The sequence below is a fragment of the Sus scrofa genome, chromosome 7 (genome assembly GCF_000003025.6).
Source record: "Sus scrofa isolate TJ Tabasco breed Duroc chromosome 7, Sscrofa11.1, whole genome shotgun sequence".
In the NCBI taxonomy this organism is placed as follows: Eukaryota; Metazoa; Chordata; class Mammalia; order Artiodactyla; family Suidae; genus Sus; species Sus scrofa.
The window spans coordinates 76,871,645-76,897,431 of NC_010449.5; the positions used below are offsets into that span (position 1 = coordinate 76,871,645).

Below are 25,787 nucleotides of genomic sequence, written 5' to 3' on the forward strand. Positions count from 1 at the left end.
TCCACAGAGATCTCCAGATGAACCATGTGTGTGCCTACACTGTATGGTCAAGTTGTAGCTCTACAGAGGTGCTTTCTACAGAAATCAGGAGATGCAAGGCAATGGAAATGCAATTCTAATTATATGGGACGCCTGCTCCAATGCTGAGGGTTGGGTTAAGTCTTCAGCTATGGTTTTATGTACAGGCTGCAGGTGTCTGGAGAGCACTGTGCCTCCACAGCACAGAAGTAAGTGGCTGAGTCCCCAGGCTGAGCGTCTCTGATGTAGAGGTGACTATACCGTTCCCTGGTACTGACTGTGGATTTTAGTCTTCCTTTTTGCTGTATTCCTGAAGCTATGTACAACAAGGATGTGATGTGTCCTCCCGGATTTTGCTGGAACCATTGCACGCTGGTCATGGAGACAGAAAAATTGCAGGTCAGAGAGGAGTTTTTCCCCTCTTGCAGCATCAGAATCCCAGGACTCTGCTCTACCTTCATCTGCACCCTTAGCCCTGAGAAAGAGAGAAAAATAAGCACAGGTGAGGGTCACTGAAAAATAGCTGTGGCTCTTTCCAAGTGTAGGACATTTTTCTCCAGTTTCCATCCCCCTGGTGGAGGACACAGCGCAAGAGACTCAGGCTCTATCCCTCCCTCCATCTTCCCTTTCCTCCCTTGGCCCTTTCCGAATTCAGCTATGCTCTTCCTCCAGGCTCCCTCTGGGATATTCTTAACTCACAGCAAATCTGTATCCACAGGATGCCCAACAAGACTCCTATTTGTGTCTTCATGACTCTACTCTTTTGCTACAGGGACACACCTTGATGTCAAGTTTCTTTAAATATTGATATGCATCATATCTTGAACAAGGAATTGATTTTGTTCCTGTGACTGATTGGTTTTGTGAAGTAGATTCACCAGCAAGCCAATCCTACACATTGTCACCCAGCCATGTAGTGGGAGCTCCACCTGCCTGTGACTTAGTCCTTTCACACGCTGTGGGGTGTGTGTGTGTGTGTGTGCGTGTGTGTGTGTTGGGGGTTGTGTGGAAGAGGTGTTTTTATGATTTTGAGAATCTTTTTTTTCTGGAAATTTTGAATATATGTAGAATAATCTGTATGAAGAATGGGGAGACAGTACCTTGGAGAGGAAAAAAAGAAACAGTTTATATATGCATAAAGAGCCATAGGTAAGAGATACTGACCAAGCTAAAACCTAGACATGATCAGATTGAGAAACTTTTCTGAGTTTTCAATTTATACACACACACACACACACACACACATATATGTAAAATACTAGTATGTATTATTACATACATTTTATATAATACAAATATATATGAATAACACAAATATGCATGTAACCAATCTCCATTTTTCACACTCCATGTATTTTACTTGTTGAATATATTAAAGTCAAATTATGTAATAATAGTCCAGGATATATAGCCACTTGGAAATAAGGAATATGTCATAATAGTAGAAAGAAGAATATTACTTCCTTGATCTTTTTCACTTATATATGTAGAACTGGAAAAAAATAGTGTGTATGTATATGTAGTCCAGAAAGAATCAAATATGAAAGAGTTTATCAATCTACAGATTTTGCTTAATAAAATCTAGTGTGTGTGTGTGTGTGTGTGTGTGTGTGTGTGTATACATATGGCGTATGTATCATAACATATATTTTACATAGATGTTATTTCATATTACATACAGTATATAATGTATATAACATATATTATTTCATATTATATATATTAAAATGACTTGGGAAGTGAATGTTAATTGATCCATATGTTAAAATGATAGAATAGAAGTTTTAGGATATATAGATGTATAAAAATATGAAATAACTATATGAAATACCTATCTCTGTTTATCTATTATCTATCAATCTTCTAAAAGTTCCTATTCTATCAATATAACATGTAGACCATTGGTTTCCAAGCAGGAGCTATTGCCCCCCCAGAGGACATTTGGCAGTGTCTGAAGACATTTTTAATTGTTACAACTAGGAAAAGAATGGGGTGCTACTGGCATCTTAGTGAGTAGAGGCCAGGGATTCTGCTAAATTCACAGGAAAGCTCCTTCCCACAAAAAATTACCTGGCCCCAAGTGTCAATAGTGCCGCTATGGAGAAACTGACATAGACAATGATTTCCAGTTCAGACAATGCTCTGTCATTTTCTTTTACTTCTTATTTTTCTACCCTCTTCTTCCCATGGATACTTTACCATTTCTCTATTTGCCCCTTTCTTTTCTTTTCTTTCCTTTTTTTTTTTTTTTTTCTTTTCTTTTCTTTCCTTTCCTTTCCTTTTCTTTTTTTTTTCTTTTCATTCCTTGAGTTTTATATGGGGTATCAGCATGATTTAGAGAATAATAACAATCATGGAGTGCAAAGAATTTCTGGACAAATAAGTAAAAGCTGATATTGTTCTCTGATACTAAGAAATATGGATTCATGGAACTACAAAATTACAGAAATATGAAACAAATTGCCCTCTTTTAATTTCAAGCTTCATTTTGATTCTCGGAAACAAGAAAAGAGAATTGACAGTAAGAAAGCAGGGTCAACATGCTATTTATAATTTTCTGGTCTGCAAATTCTCTTTCTCCCCTTCCTCTGCCCTGGCCAAATTATTAACCCTCTTCCTGTTTTGGAGATTTTCATTCTTCAATTCAGTAATTAATCCTGAAAGCCTAGCCAACTTTTTCTCAAATTAGAATGCCTCCTTCTGGACTAAACCTAGAGCTGACACCACTTCATATGCAGAAATACATCCTCCCAAACAAGGCTTTTTTAAAAAAATTTTTTATTACTCAAATGAATTTATCGCATCTGTAGTTGTATAATGATCATAACAATCCAATTTCACAGGATTTCCATCCCACAGCCCAGGCACATCCCCCACCCCCCAAACTGTTTCCTCCGGAGACCATAAGTTTCTCAATGTCTGTGAGTCAGCATCTGTTCTGCAAAGAAGTTTCGTCTGTCCTTTTTTCAGATTCCACATGTCAGTGAAAGCATTTGATGTTGGTGTCTCATTGTATGGCTGACTTCACTTAGCATGATAGTTTCTAGGTCCATCCACGTTGCTAAAAATGCTGGTATTTCGTTCATTTTAATGGCTGAGTAATCCAAACCAGGCTTTTTGAGTGTGGTCTTCAGCATCAACTCTGTGTTTTCAGGAAGGCACAGAGTGCCTCAGGGGCATGGAGAGTGCCCAAGTTGCTCTTTAAAAAAAATTTTTTTTATTAAAGTATAGTTGATTTATAATGTTGTGTCAATTTCTGCTGTCCAGCAACCAAGTCACTCTTAAAATGTACTGCTCTGAATGGCAGTTCTAGGTCAGGGGAGTCAAGTTGTGGGCCTTGGAGACCAATGGCCATGAGATACTAGTTGCCTGTCTTCCATTCCAGCAAGAGTGAGTTCCCCGAAAGAGGGAGTTGGGTCCTTTTCATGTGTATATATGACTTTTCACAGAATATATAGCAGCACTTGGATGAAGTTTTGCGTGTGTATAATGAAGCTGAGGTTCCCACTTTCAAGTTTTTAATTTTTGGATCCACTGTGTTAGGCAATTCACAAAACATTGTTAATCCTCACAATAACAGTGTAAAGACTGCAGTTGCTTCCAAAGTGCTTATGAGGAAATTGATGCTCACAGAGTTAGTATAAATGCTGCATAGCCAGTAAGTGGCAGAACCATAAACATTCCATGCTTTTCTCACAGTGTCATGTAGCTTTTTAAGGAGAGAGATGTGTAAGGACAGTGATTATGGAAAGACAGGGTCCATCTTCTTGGGAAAATAAAAACAAAATCTGTGGCCAACACGAACACTTCTTCACAAGGAAAAAAAGAAAAAAGAAAGAAAGAAAACAGTTTTGTTATTGAATACATTTTAAAACCAGACTGTAATGTGCTTCACGGGCAATCCGTTCAAGAGACTGCAAAGACGGGAAGAAATTTTACCCTTTTATGTAGTCAAGCAAACGCAACCCATTATACGCATTTCTCAAGATAAACAATAACTAGTCCTCGCGTAAGAGGAGTTGATGGCATAATTTATCCGATTTCTTCCTCACTTTTTCCTGGTCATTGGGGTAGCCACCTGTGCTTGCTAATTGCCTTGATCTGAAGGAAAAAATCACTCATATCCTTGTGACAGGAGGAAAGTGTGCAACTTAGAGCAAGGCGCCAGCTGAGGTTAGGCTCTTGACCTCCCACAGACCATGTGGGGTGGGGCTCTGTCCTCCTTGACATACCAGAGATGGCTCCCAGGTGCTTGGCAAATATTCCTGGATTGGAGTTCCCATTGTGGCTCAGCGGTTAACGAATCTGACTAGCATCCACGGGGATGCAGTTTCAATCCCTGCCCTTGCTCAGTGGGTTAAGGATCCAGCGTTGCCATGGGCTGTGGTGTAGGTCAGCTGTGGCTCAGATCTTGCATTGCTGTGGCTCTGGCATAGCCCGGCAGCTATGGCTCTGATTGGACCCCTAGCTTGGGAACCTCCATTTGCTGAGGGTGTGGCCCTAAAAGGCAAGGGGGAAAAATATATATACATATATATATATATTCCTGGATTGTGAAACTGGCAAGAGGCTTTAGCTTCTTAAAAGATTTACATACATCTCAATGAGATGGAGAAATAACTCATAAGTTTTCTAAAGTAAATACTCAAAACAGGAGGGAGAAAGATCTTTCTCATTTTATTTTTTCTTATTTTATAACAACTAAAATTAAAATGTATTTTTCTAATTTTTAATTTATATTTGCCCTTACCACTTTCAAAACAAAGGCCTTTTCAGTAGGTTACTGGGGTAACATGAAGTTATAAAACAAGAAAAATAACCTTTGGACTTTAAGAATGAGAAAAAGTAAGACTACAGGTATTAACCATTTGTGTGGAGATTGATATCATCTATGACTTATGATGAAAAACTGAATTTTCTCCCATGAGTGTAAGGGATTGATAGAAATTTTAACATGAGTTCCCTAAGCGAAAGATAATTTTTTCTTAATAAAAAATTATAGGAACATCAATACTTTAAGAAGATACACATGATCAATATAAATGCAGGTCCCCTCTGTAAAAACACAGTACTTATTCATTTTGTACTTTCTTTTTGCACCTACACATGGAAACAAAATGACAAAGCCCTTTTATATCAATCCTACTATAGTTAGGATTGCATTTAGGTGCAAGTAACAAAAAACTCAACCACAGAATAATTTGTTAAAATTTTTCACGTAAAAATAAATCTGGGCAAAGGATTTGACTTGGCATTTAAAGGGTGATCAGGCATGGGACTGGCGAGGGAGGTTATGCCTATGGTTCCCTTTATGGTAAAGTTATCGCTTCCATGTTTCAGGAAGAAAAACATTGAAAGAGGGACAGGAAGATGTGGTACCTGTACCAGGAGAGCAAACACATTACAGGGAATCTCTAGCAGGCTTCTGATGATGTCTCATTGGTCAGAACTGTGCAATATATAACCCCTGATTATAAGAAAGGATGTGAAATGTAATTATTTTTCTAAAGCTGGGGATGTAGTTGTCCAAATCAAAATTGAGAGTCCTGTTAAAAAGGAAGCAGAAGAAAGTAGTGATTAGGCAGGCAACTCACAGGGTCTGTCTCCCTGACTACTAAGGTGAGTATTCCGAATACTTGGCAGAGATTAGCTCATTCCTCCTTGAGGAGTCAGTGAAAATTTCACAGGAGGGATAACATGTATTTAGAGGCAGTAATAATATTATTTACAGGGGTGTTTGTTAAGTATATAGGTTGTACCTGAGATTTCATATAATTTAAAAATTTCCCTCTCATTTAATTTGTAGCAACTCAGCAAGGCAGGTATTCTTACTAATTTGTATTTATCAGGAAGCTTAGATGAAGATGAATAATTGCCCGAGGATCCAGAGCTAGAAAATTGCAAAGACAGGATTTAAAGACCAAGTTCAAACCTGGGTTCTTATGACGTCAAAATGCATGTGTTGTGTTCTAACATCTTGCTTTAGAGAACAAACAGGAATGCTTCAAATAGAAAAATGGGCTAATGGAGGGCTTGTCAGGTGGAGGAAATGGTTAACTTCTAGCTTTTTCAGCCTTGAAAACTTGAGGCTATTTGTGTCATTCAAAGTCTAATCCCCAAGAAAACCCTGTGCAAATACAGGCTGTTGTAGTTAATGAAAGTTTAAGTGGTTTCAGAACCACCTCCTGGCAATGTTGCTTTTGTGTGTGTGTGTGTGTGTGTATGTGTGTGTGGTTTTTCTTTTTAGGGCCGCACTTGCGGCCTATGGAGGTTCACATGCCAGAGGTCCATGTGAGAGCAATGTGGGATCTGAGCTGTGTCTGCAACCTACACCACGGCTCACAGCAATGCCGGACCCCTAACCCACTGAGCAAGGCCAGGGATCGAACCAGAGCCCTCATGGGTTCTCGTCGGGTTTGTTAACTGCTGAGCCACGATGTGAATGCCTGATGATGTTGCTTTGGAATCACAGCTGGATGTCACTGGAATACACCTTGGGCATCTTTCTATCAAAAACAGTAGGAACTTTCTTCAAATTATTTTCTACTAGACTTCTGCCCTTTACTCCAGTTTAATAGACTGGAGGTACTGCACTTTCATCAACCCAAGGGTACTACAATAAAGCTGTGAAATCATTCATTTCTATCCCCTTGTACTAACCATTCCTGGCTGTGGCCTTTGGGATGCACTCTGGGATCCTCCGTATTGATTCTCTTCTTTCTCCACTGCCTATCTTGGGGGAGCTGTGAACCCATATTTTCACTAGTTCAAATAGTGAAATACATTTACAGAAGTTTGCCTTATAGCAGATAAATCCTGCCCTCCAGTGTAGGCTGAGAATGTTCTGGAAAGGCAGCAGAAGTGATTCTTCTGCATGCCAAGAGATTTGTGAGGTGAACCTGGAGCAATGAAGCAGTTGTGTGACTGGGGACCTGCAGCAGGGTTTGGGTGCAGGCAGCAGGTGTGCCAAGGGCACTGTGCCCCTGCGCAGAGGTAGGTGCCTGCATCCCCAGGCTGGGCTGCAGTGATGAGCAGAAAGCTGTCCTTTCTTTCCTCACCAAATTGACCCTTCAGTCTCTCCTGCTCCTTCCTATCTCCAGCCTTAGTTAACATCATCAGGAAGACAGGCCCTTCCCCAGGCTTCTGCCTATACCATTGAAAGTTGGTGAAGATGCTTGAGGAGTTGCAGTACATGGTGGAATTCTCCCCCTCCTGGATGCTTAGAAATGGAGGATGCTGCTCCAGCTGCTGGGTGCTCTCCCCTGTCAGGAACAAAGCAGAAAGCACTTAGAACTCTTTCTCAATCTGAAATGATTTTTTTCTCCCTTCTCCCTATCTTGCTTTCTCCCTTTCTTCTTTCCTCCCTTAAGACTTCCTTTCGCTTTTATTTTTTCTTTCTAGGGTCATGCCTACAGCATATGGAAGTTCTCAGGTTAGGGATCTAATCAGAGCTGCAGCTGCCGGTCTACACCACGGTCACAGCAACTCAGGATCCGAGCCGCGTCTGCGACCTACACCACAGCTCATGGCAACACTGGATCCATGAGCCACTGAGCAAGGCCAGGGATAGAACCCACACCCCTAGTAGAGTTCATTACCACTGAGCCACAACTGGGACTCCCCCTCCTTTTGCTCTTTACCATAAAATAACCTGCTCTCAAAAATTTTCCATTTACAGACAATTTTTTCTATTCAAGTAATCGAGAACTTCTCAAACTTACATGCCAGTTGAATCCAAAGGACCCACGCCGAGAATTTTAGAAGCATCTTTTCTTCTTATCATATGGTGACCACAGTCACTCGCTTTAGTTGCCCTTGAAAGATTCCCTCCTGAAAGAGGCTTTTTGGGGCTAGAGTAACACTTGCCGCCCACTTTAATCACAGTGAAAAGGCTGCCCCTGTGTGGCAGCTAGTTGAATCATTCACCCTCTACCCTCCCTTCCCCTCCCTCCAATCTCAAACTCTGCTTTGATTTTGGGAAGGATTTTGCCTTTTGAAATACTACCCTCCTGTGGAGAGACAGAAAAGTGACTTATTTTCAATGATGCTTTTGTTTCGTCCAATTTCATTTGGGATGCACCAGCATCAACATTAAGAGAGTCTGGTGACCTTATCAGAAATGGAAAATATGACCTTTAAAAATTTATCATTTTCAGCTAGAATAACAGAAGATAAAAACATATCATCTTTTCATTTCTGGTATCCTAACAAGCTTGCTTAAAAGGCTTGTCAAAAACTGTATTTGTAGGTAGGTGTGTGTGTGTTGTGTTGTGTTGTGTTTGAAACTATATTTTCTGGATCATATGAAATGGTAAGTATCCTATCATAAACCTGTTTTTATAGGAGTTCCCATCATGGCTCAGCAGAAACAAATCTTACTAGCATCCCTGAAGACACAGGTTCAATACCTGGCCTAGCTCAGTGGGTTAAGGATCCAGTGTTGCCATGAGCTGTGGTATAGGTTGCAGATGAAGCTCGGATGCTGTGTTGCTGTGGCTGTGGTGTAGGCCAGCGGCTACAGCTCCAATTGGACCCCTAGCCTGGGAACCTCCATATGTCGGGGAAGCAGCCATAAAAAGACAGAAAACCCCCAAACCACATATTTTTTATAAAATTAAAGATTAATCGCCTCATTGTATGTTATTTAGTTTACAATGACTTTCTGATATCCTATGGTATTACTCTGCCACTGGGTCTCTGATTCATGACTATCAAAGTCCACAACATACTGTATTATTTTCACAGAGGCAAGAGAAATTTATATCATTTAGTAGAATCTGTGAGGAATGGCAGAGATGAAGAGAATTTTGTGTTGGCGTGAACTGAAGTTTCACAGGAAGAGCTTAAGGAAAACTTGGGGACCTATTTCATCAATAATGACAGGAAAAAGAAGTAAAGAAAGGAAGGAAAGGAGAGATGGCAGGGGGAAGAAAAGAAGAAAGGAAAATAAGACGGGGAGAATTAATGATTGCATGAATAAATGAGGATTTGGGGATATGTCCCTGTTTTCATTATGAGATCCATATGATGTTCGTGGCCTCTTTCTTTTATTTTAATGGATGATCTAACTCATGCACCCCATATTTATTATATTCCTAGCATTTTCAGTAAATTTCAAATTATGAATATTTATTGATTCAATAAATATTTATTGAGCACTAGCTATTTGTCAGGCACCGTGCTAGATACTGAAGATATTTCAGGAAATTGCACAGACAGAAAATGTGTTTCAGATCTTTGTGTCTTCAAATATAGGGCTGTGGATGATGACCTTATGATGAAAGAGAAGTGAGTTCACAAGTTGTCACGAAGAGGACATAAGTGACAAAGTGACCAGAGGGATCCAGAAGGAGATACACTGATCTTTGGAAACTGCTACAACACCTCCCACTGTGCTTTCCAAGATGTGAGGACAAATCTCTCTTCTCTCATTTTTCACTCATGGAACCAAAGCAGTTTATAAAGTATAACAACCACAGCAATTTACATTTACATACACATCCTATATAACAGGACAAATTTATCAGTCTTTGCAAAGATCCAAGAACATGATGTGAATGAAAGGACTGGACATCGCTCTCCTATTTTCTCTGCCTTTTGCTCTAATTTCTTCTATATCCTCGCTTCTTGGGAAAATGTACTTCTAGCACATAGCTAAGGATGCTTTAGAATCTCTCTACCATCAGCAATACATGTTTCTACCACAATGTGAATATTTAGGGGGCTATCAGGTATCTTTTCGGATTAGGGATCATTGCTTTTCTCAAGTCATAATGCATGATTTTTACTCTAATGTTTTACTCTAACATCTTAACATTTTTCTCTAAAATGTGTATCACTTTCTTCAGTGGGTTCTATGATCCATTCCACTGACTTTCCATTTGATTCATTATTTGGGTTTTTCTTTTCTTTTCTTTCTTTCTTTCTTTCTTTTTTTCTTTTTTAGGGCCACACCAGCTGCATATGGAGGTTCCCAGGCTAGGGGTCTAATCAGAGCTATAGCTGCTGGCCTACACCACAGCCACAGCAACGCCAGATCCGAGCTGTGTCTGAGACCTACACCACAGCTCACGGCAACGCTGGATCCTTAACCCACTGAGTGAGGCCAGGGATCGAACTCGCAACCTAGGCAGATTCATCACCACTGAGCCACAATGGGGACTTCCATTATTTGGGATTTTCTTTTTATTCTTGCTTCAAGTAAGGCAAGATTGAACAACATATGCTCAGATTTTGTAGTTTAATAATCTCAGATTTAAAAATAAATAAAAAGTTGCTGCTGACACTTATTAGGACTGTGACTATTGACAAGTTTTTAAATGTTTTTGAGGCTTAGTTTTCTAATATTTAGCATAGATTTCAGAATAACTCTTCAGCAAAGTGTAAAGAAGACTAAAAGATATAATATATTTAATGTATTTAGGGCTTTCCTTTACATTTGTATTAAAAAAGAATAAATTCTTTTTTATATACATAATGATTTTTATTTCTTCCATTATAGCTGGTTTACAGTGTTCTGTCAATTTTCTACTGTACAGCATGGTGACCCAGTTACACATACATGTATAGATTTTTTTTCTCACATTATCATGCTCCATTGTAAGTGACTAGATATATTTCCCAGCGCTATACAGCAGGATCTCATTGCTAATCCATTCTAAAGGCAATAGTCTGCATCTGTTAACCCCAAGCTCCCAATCCATCCCACTCCCTCCCTCTTGGCAACCACAAGTCTATTCTCCAAGTCCACGATTTTTTTTTTCCCTGTGGAAAGATTCATTTCTGCCATGTATTAGATTCCAGATATGTGATATCATATGGTATTTGTCTTTCTCTTTATAACTTACTTCACTCAGTATGACAGTCTCTAGATCCATCCAAGTTGCTGCAAATGGCATTATTTTGTTCTGTTTTATGGCTGAGTAGTATTCCATTGTGTATATATACCACATCTTCCTAATCCATCCATCTGTCAATGGACATTTGGGTTGTTTCCATGTCTTGGCTATTGTGAACAGTGCTGCAATGAACACGCAGGTGCATGTTCATTTTCAAGGAAAGTTTTGTTTGGATATATGCCCAAGAGTGGGATTTCTGGGTCATATGGTAGTTCTATGTATGGTTTTCTAAGGTACCTCCATACTGTTCTCCATAGTGATTGCACCAGCTTACATTCCCACCAACAGTGCAGGAGGGTGCAAAAAAGGAATAAATTCTTGATAGACTTTACAATGTAAGAATTAAAGAGAACCACATTAAAATATAAACAAAATAAAAGATGGTACAATTAGAATAAAATATGCAAACAAATATAAAAGCAAAATATCTAAAAATATAGAAATAATTTCTGCAAATAAAAATAAAAAGAATCATTTAGAAAAATCATCAAAAGTTAGAAATAAGGAGTTCCTGTTGTGGCTCAGCAGGTTAAGAACCCAATGTAGTACCATGAGGATGCAGGTTTGATCCCTGTCCTTGCTCAGTGGGTTAAGGATGTGGCATTGATGCAAGCTATGGCACGGGTGGCAGATGTGGCTCAGATCTGGTGTTGCTGTGGCTCTAGTGTAGACCTCAGCTGCAGCTCTGATTAGACCCCTAGCCTGGAAATTTCCATATGCTGCAGTTATGGCTATTAAAAAAAATAAGTATCAGCATGTGACCAAGTTGAATGACAGAGTACCAATATATGAATAAAAACTTGCTTAAAAGAGCTATGATTGGGAAATGCGTACAAATAGAGTACATTTGGATTGTTAAAATAAAAATACTACTAATTCTGAATTTATCTAGGATGTGAAATGTACCCTTGCACTCACTGTTGATTGGGATATGATTGTTTACACCATATGCAGAGCAAGTTGACACTTTCTCCAAAAATTTTAAATGTGCCTTTCCTTTTTCATAACAATTCCAATTTCATAAATCTCATTAAATTAGACTCCAACATACCAAAAATAATGTATGTACAAAGATGTATAAGACAATCTTCTGACAGTAAAGAAACAGAAACACATCTGCATCTATTTGAAAGAAATTAATTAAATTACGGAATGTTTCAAAGTAGTAAATAGGCATCAAAAGGAATAAAGTGGAGCTTTGTACATTTTTCTGCTGCAGAAAGATCTCCAGGACACTTTATGAGACAAAAATCAAAAGACAAGTTGCAAAAAAATCAAGTAACTCCAATTCGCACAGAAAATTGTGTGTATATGTGTATGTATATAAATGAGCATGTAATTGCATGAAATTTCATACAAAGATATATATAATTGGGAGAACCAGGCTGGCATTATACTATTAGAATTGATTTCCTCTGAGGACGGTGGGAGATAGTGTGGAATGAAGGAGATATAGCCATGGGCTTTCACTTTTGCTCTGTCTGAGTCATTAATGATGAGATAGATCTTTATGTTGCTTAGGAAACATCAAAAAGGATGACAATTCTTTATAGAGGCAGGACTCCTAGATATATAAAAAAATCATGTTCACTTAATTTTTGTTTCTTTCCAAAAAAATTCTTCATCACAAATATGCATATTCCAGACTAGCAACAGAAACATTTCAAATTTTTCTTAGAGGAAAAGTAATTCATTTCTGGTAAATGGAACAATTATTTTTAAAAAGGGGCATTTCAGGAGTTCCCGTCATGGCGCAATGGTTAGCAAATCCAACTAGGAAGCACGAGGTTTCGGGTTTGATTCCTGGCCTCGCTCAGTGGGTTAAGGATCTGGCGTTGCCCTGAGCTGTGGTGTAGTTTGCAGACGTGGCTCAGATCCCATGTTGCTGTGGCTCTGGCGTAGGCTGGTGGCTACAGCTCCAATTAGACCCCTAGCCTGGGAACCTCCATATGCCGTGGGAGCGGCCCAAGAAATGGTAAAAAGACAAAAAAGGGGGGGGGGCATTTCAGAGTCTGGACTTACCCTGGTACAAACGAAAGAAGCGTGTGGGACAAATTAGATTACTTGTATTTTTCTCAATGTTTATGTTGAGACAAACACACTAAAACCAGTATTTTATTGACATGAGGGGAGCCATGATAAATTACTACCTCTTCACTTTATTGTTGTGTTAAAATTGTGATTCTTAGACTCCTCATAATTCTCAGCCATGTCAGGCAGCAAAGTTCCTTGTCCTCTCTCTCTTCATGCTGCCTTTCTTCCTTTCTTTATCCACAGTGTCTCTTTCCTTTATTGTCCTCATTAATTTTTGCTCTTTGACTCTCCTTCTGGATGGCTCTAGATTTGCTCTTGGTGACTGCTTTCCATCTCCCCACCCCAACTCTCCTCCTTGTCACTGGAGAGATACTGCACAGGTGCAGCCCCATTTGTCTCACTGTGGGTCTCAGGGCGCAGTAGTACACAGCTGTGTCTCTCAGGGTAAGCTTGGGTAGGACCAAGGTGCTGGACTTTCTGTCTGAAGCTATGGTCAGAGAGCCCATGCTGTTGGTCACCGTGTTTTGTAAGCCATGAATGATATACTGTGGACTCTGATTGGGATTTTGCCGATACCAAAGTATATAGTCACTTCCACTGACGGTAGAGTGGTTACAAGACAGCTTTACATCTTCTCCTTCAGCACAGTCCATGGAGCTAAGTTGAGTGGTCTTAGCATCAACCACAATTCCTAAGGGGTCAAGAAAATGCCATTAGCTCCTGATCACAAATCAGTGTGATTCTATTGATCAAGGACATAACCCCCCCTTAACTCTCTGCCTATAGCCCCTACTTGTGTTTTTATTTATGTCCTGCAAAAATGTCATTGCTGTTCATTATAGCAGCCAAAGATACATGGCAAGGATTAGAGACTCCAGAGGCTCTATTCCATGGGTCCTTGACTCAATACACCCAGAGATTTCTTTGAACATGGATACTGCTAAGAGCTCCTCTGGGATCATGGATGATTTAACCTGTATGTAGAAGTTTGCGCTCCCTATAAAATCCATAGATGAGTTCTTAATTCCATCTGTACAATGTTGAATAAAGTGCAGGGAGGGAAATAGAGAATTTGACCCTTCATGGTCCCTTCATCTCAAAGTGGCAAGAACACTCACCCAAGGTCAGAAACACAGTTACTCCAGTCACCAGCCTCATACTTCAAGGATGAACCAGGATCATGGGCTCAGAGCTCAGTCTTTGTGTTTCATCTTAGGCTTATAGGGGTTCCAGAGAATAGAAGCAACAGCTGCTACTAAGGACTTAGAACCAGCACAGCTACCACTGTGTTGTTGCCAGGACCTTCTCAGCCAATGACAGTGCAGTTCCTTTCTGGGTCCTCCTCCCCTATTTTAGTCATGTCCCCCAAAGAAGATGAGACATTCCCATCTCACAGGGTGCCCACTGCCATCATTTGTGAAGTTTAAACTCAGAATCTGGATAAGGAACTCCAGTCACAATGATATGTCTGTCCAGAACTACTGTTCCATCATTTGTTCCTTGAAGAAACTGGCTGATGATTCATGAAGATTTTGGAAAGTGCTGAGTATTTCTGGAAAACTTCGCTGAGTTCTGTGTTGTAAGGAGAGGAAAATTCCCATCCGTGTTCCAGAAAATGTATGTGAGATTCCAAAATAAGCAATAACGTCTTCAGGGGGTACAGGAAAAATCAATAGCATTGGGAATAAAAGCTACATGTCCTGAGCTCAGGGTTCATGTAAAGGTCCTTGGACTCACGCATCTACGACCATCTAGCTGGACATTTCTTAACGCACCTGTTCTTGATAACTGATGACATGGACAGTGTTCACCTCATCTTTCTTCAACAGTGGTCCTTAATCCTCATGTCTCTATGCCCACACTTGTAGGTACTGTGCACCAAGGATGCTGAGGCAGAGAGAAAACAGAAGGGAAAGCAAAGCAGGTGAGATGAGGGGTGGTGGGTGGGTGTTATAGAAAAAGTTAGGGGAGGGAAGTAAAAAAGAGCGTCAGGAATAGCGAAGGTAAGGGATAATCTGGGGAGGGAAAGAAAGAAAGCAATGTTTAGGGAGGTACCTGGAGAGGGCCAGACTACTGGGCTAAAGGCCTCTGAATCCTTGACCGCACACCCTCAACAAGGGATTATAAAGTACAAGTTTTCTAAAGAGGAAGAAAGTATGTCATTTTTTTCCTTTTCAGTGGACTGTCAATGGAAAACATAAGCTTCTCTTCCTGGAGAAAAGACTCTTTCCAGTTGAAGTAGCTCCCTCTTGTGACTGAATAAATGAACTGCAGAGCTAAACCCAGGTCAAAAGTCAGTCAGCAATCTTTTGAAAGACCTTTCAGATGAATATCTTGGTTGTAATAACTCTTTACTTATCTGAGTTTTCTTGATCCTATAACACTTCACAGAAGGTTGTAATTATTTTTGATTGCTTTATTTCAGTCAAATGATTCTCAGTTGTTGGTTTCTCTTTAATTTTTATTCTCTCACTAACCTTCCCATATTTAAAGTTTACTTCAAAAGTCTGTGTTCAAAAGTCAATGTTTAAAAGAGAAGTTGGGATTTCATGTTGTGGCGCATTGGAAACAGAATCCTACTAGTAACCATCAGGTTGCGGGTTCAATTCCTGGCCTCGCTCAGTGGGTTACAGATCTGGGGTTGCCGTGAGCTGCGGTGTAGGTTGCAAACGAGGCTGGGATGCTGTGTTGCTGTGGCTGTGGTGTAGGCCTTTGGCTACAGCTCTGATTCAACCCCTAGCCTGGGAACCTCCAAATGACACAGGTGTGGTCCTAAAAAGAAAAAAAAAAAAAAAAGAGAGAGAGAGAGAGAAGCTGATCCAGACTATGGTCACATTTATCTGTTTCATTTATTAATAATTGTCATTGTTCATGAATTTATCAACAGAAGATATGCTGAGTAACTCTTTAAATTGTTCTAGATACACTCTTACAATTATATCAAAAACTTGTTAAACAAAAGACTCCAACAGGATAAATACAGGATTATATTTCAGGGCAAAATTCAGCAATAGACAATAAACATCCTAAGCTCAGGATGGGGAAAATAATACTCTGAATATATGTGTGAAAAATGCCATAGTAATCTTCTTTCTTTCATATAACAAATATTCATTGAGAGCCTGTTTGTTCTTTGGCAAATATCTCTCTCTCACATACACACACACACAAACGCACAAACCAACAAGCACTGCTGCTGAAAATATAAGAAAAAATAAACACTGAAAGTTGTAGAAATATATTATTATATTAGAAAAGGCAGAAGAGGTAGTTCCCGTAGTGGCTCAGTGGTTAACAAACCTGAGTAGCATCCATGAGGATGCAGGTTCGATCCCTGGCCTCCTTCAATGGGTTAAGGATCTGGCATTGTCCTGAGCTGTGGTGTAGGTTGCAGACGCAGCTCAGATCCCGTGTTGCTGTGGCTCTGGCGTAGGCCATTTGGCCCCTAGCCTGGGAACCTCCATATGCCGCTGCTGGGGAAGCTTTAAAAAAAAAGACAAAAAGAAAAGAAAAGGCAGAAGAAAAGTAAGAAGTAACAACTTTAATGAACAACTTTTGTGTTTGTTGGTTTGCCTTTATTTTTAGAAGACAATAGAGGCCATTATAATGTGTCATTCTAAATTATACTGAAACAAAAAACACTGATTGCCCCTGGAAAATCTTAAAATATGCTTGTCCAGTGTATTGGCTCTTTTCAGAGTCTTGACTTTAGGAGACCCTATTATCTCTAGGACCATCTGAAGTGAGGGTATCCTCCTTCATTTGGTGAAAACCAAAATAATGTATATAACTTACTTTTATAACAGTGAGAGAATCTGATGAAAGCCCAACACCATTGCATGATGAATACTTTCAAAAATCCAGAAATAGAAGAGAAATTCTTGGATCTTGTACAGGGTACCCATGAAAATAGCCAAATTCAGTGTTGTTCCCTCTAAGGTCATGAGTAAGACAGCTACACTATCACTACTTCTACTCACTGTTGTACTGGAAGTTCTGGTATCAAGTCAGGAAAAGGAAATAAAATGTATTAAGTTTGAAAAAGGAGAAGTAAACCACTTTTACTTAAAAGTGATATATATGTGTATGGAGAAAATACAAAGGAATCTATAAACAAACTACAAGAGCTAGAGCTAAGAGGTGAATTCACAAAGTCACTGAACACAAAAACCAATTTTATTTCTAGATCCTAGTCAAGCACATTGGAAAATGAAATTAAAATGCTATTTACAAAAAACCTAGGAGTTAATTTAGTACAAAGTATGCAAGACATCTAGAATAAAAATTTTAACATTAATAAAAGAGGTTATAGGGAATCGACATAGATGAAGAGGAGAGCATATGAATCAGAAGACTGCATGTGTTATGATGTCAGTTGTACCCAATGGGTTTGTACATTCATCACAATCCCAATCAAATTATTAGCAGCCTTTTGTAGTAGAAGTTGAGAATTTGTTTCCATACCTCTTTGGAGGTACAAAGATTTAGAAAAAAACCACGAAAAAAAGAAAGTTTAACTTGAATTTCCAGCTTTGAGAACCTATATGAAGCCTCAGTAATTTAGACTGAGTAGTCTATTGGTGTGAGGACAAAATAATCAATCAATAGAATCAAATCCAAAAAAAGACCCATAGACATATGGTGTCAATTGATTTTTCTCCAAAGGTGCCTATGCAATTCCTTGGGGGAAAAGATGGTTTTTCTAGGATAGGAATTAGAGCAATTGGTTATGTGTATTTTTTTAAGTACGTTGATCTCTCTCTCCTTCATACCATGCCAAAAAATTAATTCAAGACGGATAAGAGACCTAAATGTGACAGGTAAAACTATAAAGCTTTTTAAGAGGATACATAAGGAGTTCCCTTTGTGGCACAGCAGAAATGAATCTGACTAGGAACCATGATGTTGCTGGTTTGATCCCTGGCTTTGCTCAATGGGTTAAGGATCTGGCATTGCCATGAGCTGTGGTGTAGTTCAAAGACTCAGCTCGGATCCTGCGTTGCTGTGGCTGTGGTGTAGGCTGGCAGCTGTAGCTCCGATTGGACCCTAGCCTGGGAATCTCCATATGCTGCTGGTGCGTCCCTAAAAAGCAAATAAGTGAATAAAAATTTTAAAAAGAGGAAACATAAGAGAGTTTATGACCTTGGGAGTGGGCATGGATTTCTTCAAAAGTATACCAAAAGTACTTGCCATTAAAGAAAAAGTAATAAATTGCACTTTTTACAAAATACATCTAATTACTGAGAGGGTAGAAGAAAAGTACTGACTGGGATCAAATATTTTTGCTGCGTATTTCTGACAAACAGCCTGAATACAAAGTACATAAACATTCCTATACAAGTTATCTACAACCTAAGAAATGTGCAAATGATGGGAAGTGACACTTCTCAACAGAAATTATCTAACTGGCCAATAAGCTTAGGGAAATGTGTTCACATCATTACTCATCAACAGAATGTAGTAAACCCATAGTGTGATACCACTGTACACACACTAGAATGGGTGAAATTTCAAAAAGAAAGACAAAAACTAGAGTATAGTTGAACAAAACAAAAAACCCCACAAAAAAAAAAAACACATTTCACAGATTAAAAAAAAAAGACAAGGAGTTCTCATTGTTGTTCAGCAGAAACAAATCTGACTGGGAACCATGAAGTTGCAGGTTCGATCCCTGGCCTCGCTCAGTGGGTTAAGGATCCAGTGTTGCTGTGAGCTGTGGTGTAGGTCACAGATGGGTCTCGGTTCTGGCGTTGCTGTGGTTGTGGCGTAGGCCGGCAGCTGTAGGTTGTACCCCTAGCCTGGGAACCTCCATATGCTGCGGGTGCAGCCCTGAAAAGACAAAAGACAAGGTAAAAAAAAAAAAAAAAAAAAGCAGCAAGGATGGAGTTGTCAAAATTTTTATTTCAGCCATTCTGGTAGGTAAGTAGTGATATCTATCTCATTGTGGTTTTAATTTGCATTTCTCTAATGATTAATGATGTTATATTTCTATGTGTTTATTTAACATTTCTATGTGTTTATTTAACATCTATACATCTTCTTTAGCAAAATATCTCTTTGCCCCTGGTCTAAGAGGAAGCTTGTTTTATTTACTGTTTAGTTTTGAGAGTTTTTTTTTTTTTTGTCTTTTTGCTATTTCTTTGGGCCGCTCCTGTGGCATATGGAGGTTCCCAGGCTAGGGGTCTAATCGGAGCTGTAGCCACCGGCCTACACCAGAGCCACAGCAACGCGGGATCCGAGCCGCGTCTGCAACCTACACCACAGCTCACGGCAACGCCGGATCGTTAACACACTGAGCAAGGGCAGGGACCGAACCCGCAACCTCATGGTTCCTAGTCGGATTCGTTAACCACTGCGCCACGACGGGAACTCCGAGAGTTCTTTACATATTCTAGATATCAGTCTTCATGGGACATGTCGTTTGCAAATACTTTTTTACAGTGGGTAACTTGGCTTTTCATCCTCTTAAGAAAGTCTTTTGTGGGGCAAAAAATAACAATTTTGAAGTCTAATTTATCATAAAAACACAAACTTCTGTGGATTGTGTTCTTGGTTTCAAGTCTAAGAACATTTGGCCTAGACTTATATATCAAAAACTTTGTCCTACTTTTTTTCCTAAAAGTTTTATGGTTTAACATTTTACATTTAAGCCTGGGATCCATTTTAAATTAATTTTTGTACAAAGCGTGAGACTTAAAGTTCATTTTTCTTGCCTAGATGTCCACTTGCTTCAACACCATATATTGAAAAGATTATCTTTCTTCCATTCAATTTCTTTGGCATTTTGCAAAAAAAAAAAGAAAAAAAAAAAGAAAGAAAGGAAAGAAAAGAAAAGCTGGGCATATTTGTGTGGATCTATAACGGGTCTCTGTTATTTTTACATTGATCTTTAGCTCTATCCATACACCAATACCTTATGATCGTGAAGACTGTAGTTTGAAATCAGATAGATTGATTGCTCTCACTTTCTTCTTCTTTTTCAAGATTATTTTAGCTATGCTAGTATTGCTGCTTTTCATAAAAGTGTTAGAATACTCTTGCCTGGATTTATAAAAAACATCCTTCATGAAGCTTAGCAAGAACTTTCTAAAATGTGGAGTTCCCGTCGTGGTGCAGTGGTTAAGGAATCCGACTAGGAACCATGAGGTTGCGGGTTCTGTCCCTGCCCTTGCTCACAGTGGGTTAACCATCCGGCGTTGCCGTGAGCTGTGGTGTAGGTTGCAGACGCGGCTCGGATCCCATGTTGCTGTGGCTCTGGCGTAGGCCGGTGGCTACATCTCCGATTCAACCCCTAGCCTGGGAACCTCCATATGCCGCGGGAGCGGCCCAAGAAATAGCAACAGCAACAATAACAACAACAAAAAAGACAAAAAAAAAAAAAGAACTTTCTAAAATGTATATATCAGCATGGAGAGAAATGACATGTTTACTAATCTGAGCCTCCCATTTTGCAAACACAGGATGTCTCTTCCTTTGTCTTCATTGATTTCTTTTGTCAGAGTTTTTGTAGTTTTCAGTATGAAAGGTCTATATTTGGTTTGTTACATTTACACCTAAGGATTTGGGGTCTTTTCTGAGCCATTGTAAATGGTATTATATTTTTAATTTGTGTCCACATGTTCACTGCTTGCATATAGAAATACATTTGTGTGTGTGTGTGTGTGTGTGTATGTGTGCATTTACCTTTTATCCTGCAACCTTGCTGAACCCACTTAATAGTTCTTGGAGGGGTTTTTAAAATATATTCCTTGGGATTTTCTAAGTGGACAATTTTGTCATCTGTAAATAGCAGCAGTTTTATCTTCTCTTTTCTGGTTTATATGGTTGTTTCTACCTTACATGGCTTTGTTGCCCTGGCTGGGTGTCTAGCACTATGTTGAACGAGAGTGATGAGACTGAATATTTTTATTTTGTTCCAATCTTAGGGAAACGTAGGAAGTGCTTCACAAGTAAACATACTATTAGCTGTTGAGAAAATTCCACACTATTCCTCTGTTTCTCAGAGTTTTCACCATAGGTGACTGTTGAATTTTGGCAAATGCTTTTTCTGGAAAGATTAATATATCACGTGATTCTTTTTAGTCTGATAATATGGTGGATTCTATCAACTGATTTTCAAACATTGAGGTAGTCTTGCACTCCTGAAAAAATCCACTTGTGTTTTGTATATTATTATTTTTATGTAATGATTGAATTCTACTTGCTAATATTTTATTAAGAAATTTTCATCCATATTAACGAGAAATGTTTCTCTGGAGTTTTCTCTCTTTTTATGATCTTTTTATGATTTTAGTACCAAGGTAATACTAGCTTCGTAAAATGAGTGAGGAATTATTTTCTTTTCTCTATCTTCTAGAAGAAATTTGTAGAATTCATGTTAGTTCTTCTTCAATCTTTGGTAAAATCCTCTAAGACTACCTGAGCCTGCGGATTTTTTAATATAAAAGTTCAGTTTCTTCATAGACATTGTGACTTCAGCTTCCTCTGGCTCCTGCTCTGAGGAGAGATGAGGAGGAGCTGCACCTGGGGTCCACAGTGAGGTTTGGGGACAGGCAGCAGGTGCTCCCAGAGCACTGTGCCTCCATGCAGAAGTAGGTTCCTGCATCTGCAGACTGGGCGGCCGTGATGTGCAGGGAGCTGTCCTTTTTAGTGTCTCCAAACCAAGCAGTCAATCTGTTCAGCTTCTTCACTTCTCCTGGCTTAGTCAACAACATCAAGAAGACGGGACTCCCCCCAGGCCTCTGCTTATACCACTGAAATCTGTTTAAAGTGCTTGAGGAATTGCAGTATGTGGTGAAGTTCTCTCCTTCTTGTAGGAGCGAGAATTTAGGAATTTGGTTTATCTGCTGTCCGTCCACTTCTGTTGAGAGAAACAGTGGGAGGCATCAGAGAAAGTCCGCTTAGATGTCTATCCTCTCAGCTACTATGGTCTCTCTCATTTTTCTTGTGTATGTCCCCCTTCTTTCCTTGTCTCCCTCCCCAACACCCTTTTTAGTTTTTTTATTCCCCAAATTCTTTGCCATCAACCAGACAATCTCATTCCTACAGTTGCCTGCAAATGATATTCCACTGTGTTGAGGTGTCTGGAAGTAATCAGGGAAACCCCAGACTCACGGGATCTTATGTGTTGCATCCATAAGATCAACACAGGTATTATGAGTAGCATCTTCCTCTTCTTTTTCAGAAAAGAGTTGCTGAAACTGACTTCGTGTCTAGTGGATTTCCTTTGTATAAACTTCTTCTAGACTCAGAGAAACCCTTGTGGTCTAACACTGCTTTTTGGAAAGAAATGCGAAAGGAGTGACTGCAATTTAAGGCAGCCAATCAGACTCACCACTCTTTCACTCACCCATCTTCAAAAGGGCGGGGAAGGTGTCTATGTTTGCAGGTGCTGCCCCCCCGTGGCTGGATCAAAAATTGCTGCTGATTTTATAACCAATTCCTTATACACTGTTTTTTTTTTGTTTTTTTTGTTTTTTTTTTTTTTTGTCTTTTTGTCTTTTTGTTGATGTTGTTTGTTGTTGCTATCTCTTGGGCCGCTTCCGCGGCATATGGAGGTTCCCAGGCTAGGGGTTGAATCGGAGATGTAGCCACCGGCCTACGCCAGAGCCACAGCAACGCGGGATCCGAGCCGCGTCTGCAACCTACACCACAGCTCACGGCAACGCCGGATCGTTAACACACTGAGCAAGGGCAGGGACCGAACCCGCAACCTCATGGTTCCTAGTCGGATTCGTTAACCACTGCGCCACGACAGGAACTCCTATACACTGTTTTTGAGTTCAAGTTGTTCAGTGTGTTTTGTCAAGGCTTGGAAAGAAAGAGTCTACTCATGCTAATGTTTTTTGGGGGAAGGAAAAATTTGACTTTTAAAATGGATTCTTGGATTTTTAAAACTAGGGCATCATAAAGAAATACAAATTTCCATTGTCATTCCAATTTATTCAATTCGTGTAGTGTATGTGTCTCTGCATGTACTAACGGAATGTACTAGGTCACAGACATTTTAGTAAACATGGAAGAGGCTCATAATTTATTGTTAGATGACCTATGATCTCAAAATGAAAGACAAAATGTCCTATTTCTCTGCTGTCATTCAGATTATCCAGGTTGTAAATTGTTCAATTTTGAGCTCATATTTACTGTCTCACTATGTTACTTTTCCACATAGTAGGGATTTTTAAAAATCAACATAATTTGACAGAAAGTCTTATTTATCAGGTGCGTTTCTCTAAGACTTCCTTAAACAAAACTCTTGGATGGAATACTTTGGTGTGACTCCACAGGATTTCAGAAGTTCTCATTTATCAGAGCACTTAGCCTAAGAATGACCCACTAACTGTGGGGGCTGGCCTCATGTACCTTGAGGGTAGGTACTGTATCATCTTCAAGAACTGAGCTGTCCTGTGTGATGGCTTCTAACTACATGAGTCTACTTAAAATTAATTAAAATAAATTCAAATAGAATTTTAGTTTCTCAGTCATACTAACCACATTTCAAGTGGTCAGTATTCTCATCTGTCTAGTAGTTATTGGACATGCAAATATAGAATATTTCCACCATTTCAGAAAGTTCTATTGGACAATGATGCTTCAGAATGTAGGATCTATGAAAATAAGGAATACTGTCTGTTTGGTATCACGATTAAAGTCTAAGATATGTGGTATGCCCTCAACAAGTACATGTCTATTCTTCAGCAGGTTCTTGGAAAATACTTGGATACCTGGTAAATTATGGATACTCAAACATTTGCTGATTGATTTAAAAAATGCATATGTTTGCATGCATGAATATTCCAGAATATTCCAAAATAAAGACCAATCTAAAAGTATACTTCCGTAAATATAAACAATCCGAGGTTGCTTGTAGGGGAATTTCCACTGTGGCACAGCAGAAATGAACCCGACTAGTATCCACGAGGATGTGGGTTCAATCCCTGGCCTCACCCAATGGGTCGGGGATCCAGTGTTGCCATGAGCTATGGTGTAGGTTGCAGATGTGGCCCGGATCCTGCATTGAGGTGACTGTGGTGTAGGCCAGCAGCTGTAGCTCTGATTTGGCTCCTAGCCTGGGAATTTCCATTTGCTGCGGGTGCAGCCCTAAAAAGACTAAAGTAAAATAAGATAAAACACAGGGTGAGGGGGGGGGTTGTCAGGTGCCTGATCAACTTGTGGACACTCTTTTGATTGGTGAGTGGTGAGGTTGTCAAGAGTCAACATCACCAACCTTCTGGTTCCAAGCAGTCTGGGGTCAACATGCTTGTGGGCAGCATATGGTTAACATATGTTTAACCTGGTGGGGGTTTCAGCACCTGCAGAACAAATCAAGGGAACTGGCTCAGAAAATCATCTATAGCTCTTGAGGAAGAACTAAAAATCCTTGACTTTATTTAATGGCTAAACTATTATTATTTCATCTTGCTTGACTGTTTTCCTTTCTCTCTACATTTTCTCACTTTTCTGATTGCATTTATTTTGGGGACTCAGGGAAGCCTAGGAAGCTCAAGTTTTTCTACACATAAGAGGCAGACAGAGGACAATGGGGGGGGGGGTGTCTGTTCTCTGAAGACCCCATAGGTTCTACTTATATATACCTTGACTGGGCCTCCTGTGTGCTAAGCATTGTTCAGTCATGGAGGATGCAGTACTGAAGAGGATAAAAAAAGGCCAACAGTGCACTAGAGGGGGGAATTAAATACACAGGTTGTTTGTTTGTTTGTTTTGTCTTTTGTCTTTTTAGGGCTGTACCCACAGCATATGGAGGTTCCCAGGCTAGGGGGTCCAATCAGAGTACAGCCACTGGCCTATACCACAGCCACAGCAATGTGGGATCTGAGCCACGTCTATGACTTATACCAAGGCTCATGGCAATCCCAGATCCTTAACCCATGTTTTTTTTTTGTTTTTTTTTTTCTAAAAAAAGATAATTTTAAATAGTGATAAGCATTTTAAGACAATACAGTATTGTGTTGAGCTGGAGAGTTATTCCTGAGGTGAGGAAAGGCATCAGCTCTAAATAGGCTATGGAGGGAAGGCTACTTACTCAGGCAAGGGTACTGAGTCTCTTTCATGTCCAGTTTCCTTTCTCTAAGTAGCCAGGATCTTTCTGCTGGGTGCTGGGCTCAGTATTGGCATTCATCATCTCATTCACTTCTCATAAGAACCCTGCCTGACAGATACAACCAATATCCACAGTGTAGATATGAAGAAACTGAAGCCTAAAAGCTATTAAGGAGAATGGACCTAACCTTGAAGGATTCCAGTAAGGAATGAGTGAGAAAAGACATGCAAATCACCTACCACAAAACCTTCCCTAGCTTAGGCTCTCAATCATCAGCAGCAGTGTATAAAGTCTTGGCAGGGGTGTCAAGGGAGTGTTGGGAGACAGAATCTAAATTTCCAGAGGAATCTGTCCACAAAATAAAGCTCAATATTTTTCTGAGGTGCATTTAGCAGTTTATATAGCAGATTTCATGTATTATCATAAGTATTCAAGGTCTATCTTGTTAATGGGAAGTCGGTTAATTAAGGTGTTATATTGAGAGATTAAGTGGCATATCAAAATATGGACTGAGTATACCAAGCAGCATTTGCTATGAATGTTTACTTTTTTCCCATTAGTGACTCTTGCTTAGGATATTTCTACACTACCAGAAAGGATAGATTTGGAGTTCCCGTTGTGACTCAGTGGAAACAAACCCAGCTAGTATCCATGAGGATGTAGGTTTGATCCCTGGATTAGCTCAGTGGGTTAAGGATCCGGTGTTGCTGCGACTGGTGGTGTAGGTTGCAGACATGGCTTGGATCTGGCATTGCTATGGCTGTGCTGTAGGCTAG

General features: G+C 39.7%; 1 protein-coding gene and 2 gene segments (V, D, J or C); all 3 read right to left on the reverse strand.

Annotated features, from left to right (window-relative positions):
* LOC102158035 (uncharacterized) overlaps positions 1–25,787 on the reverse strand; it is a 584,796-nt gene that overhangs the window by 400,430 nt on the left and 158,579 nt on the right.
* On the reverse strand, positions 4,563–8,092 carry LOC110261599. The segment is given in 2 exon segments: positions 4,563–7,280; positions 7,740–8,092. Coding segments are annotated over 2 exon segments (546 nt in total).
* On the reverse strand, positions 12,890–14,947 carry LOC106504482. The segment is given in 2 exon segments: positions 12,890–13,641; positions 14,069–14,947. Coding segments are annotated over 2 exon segments (498 nt in total).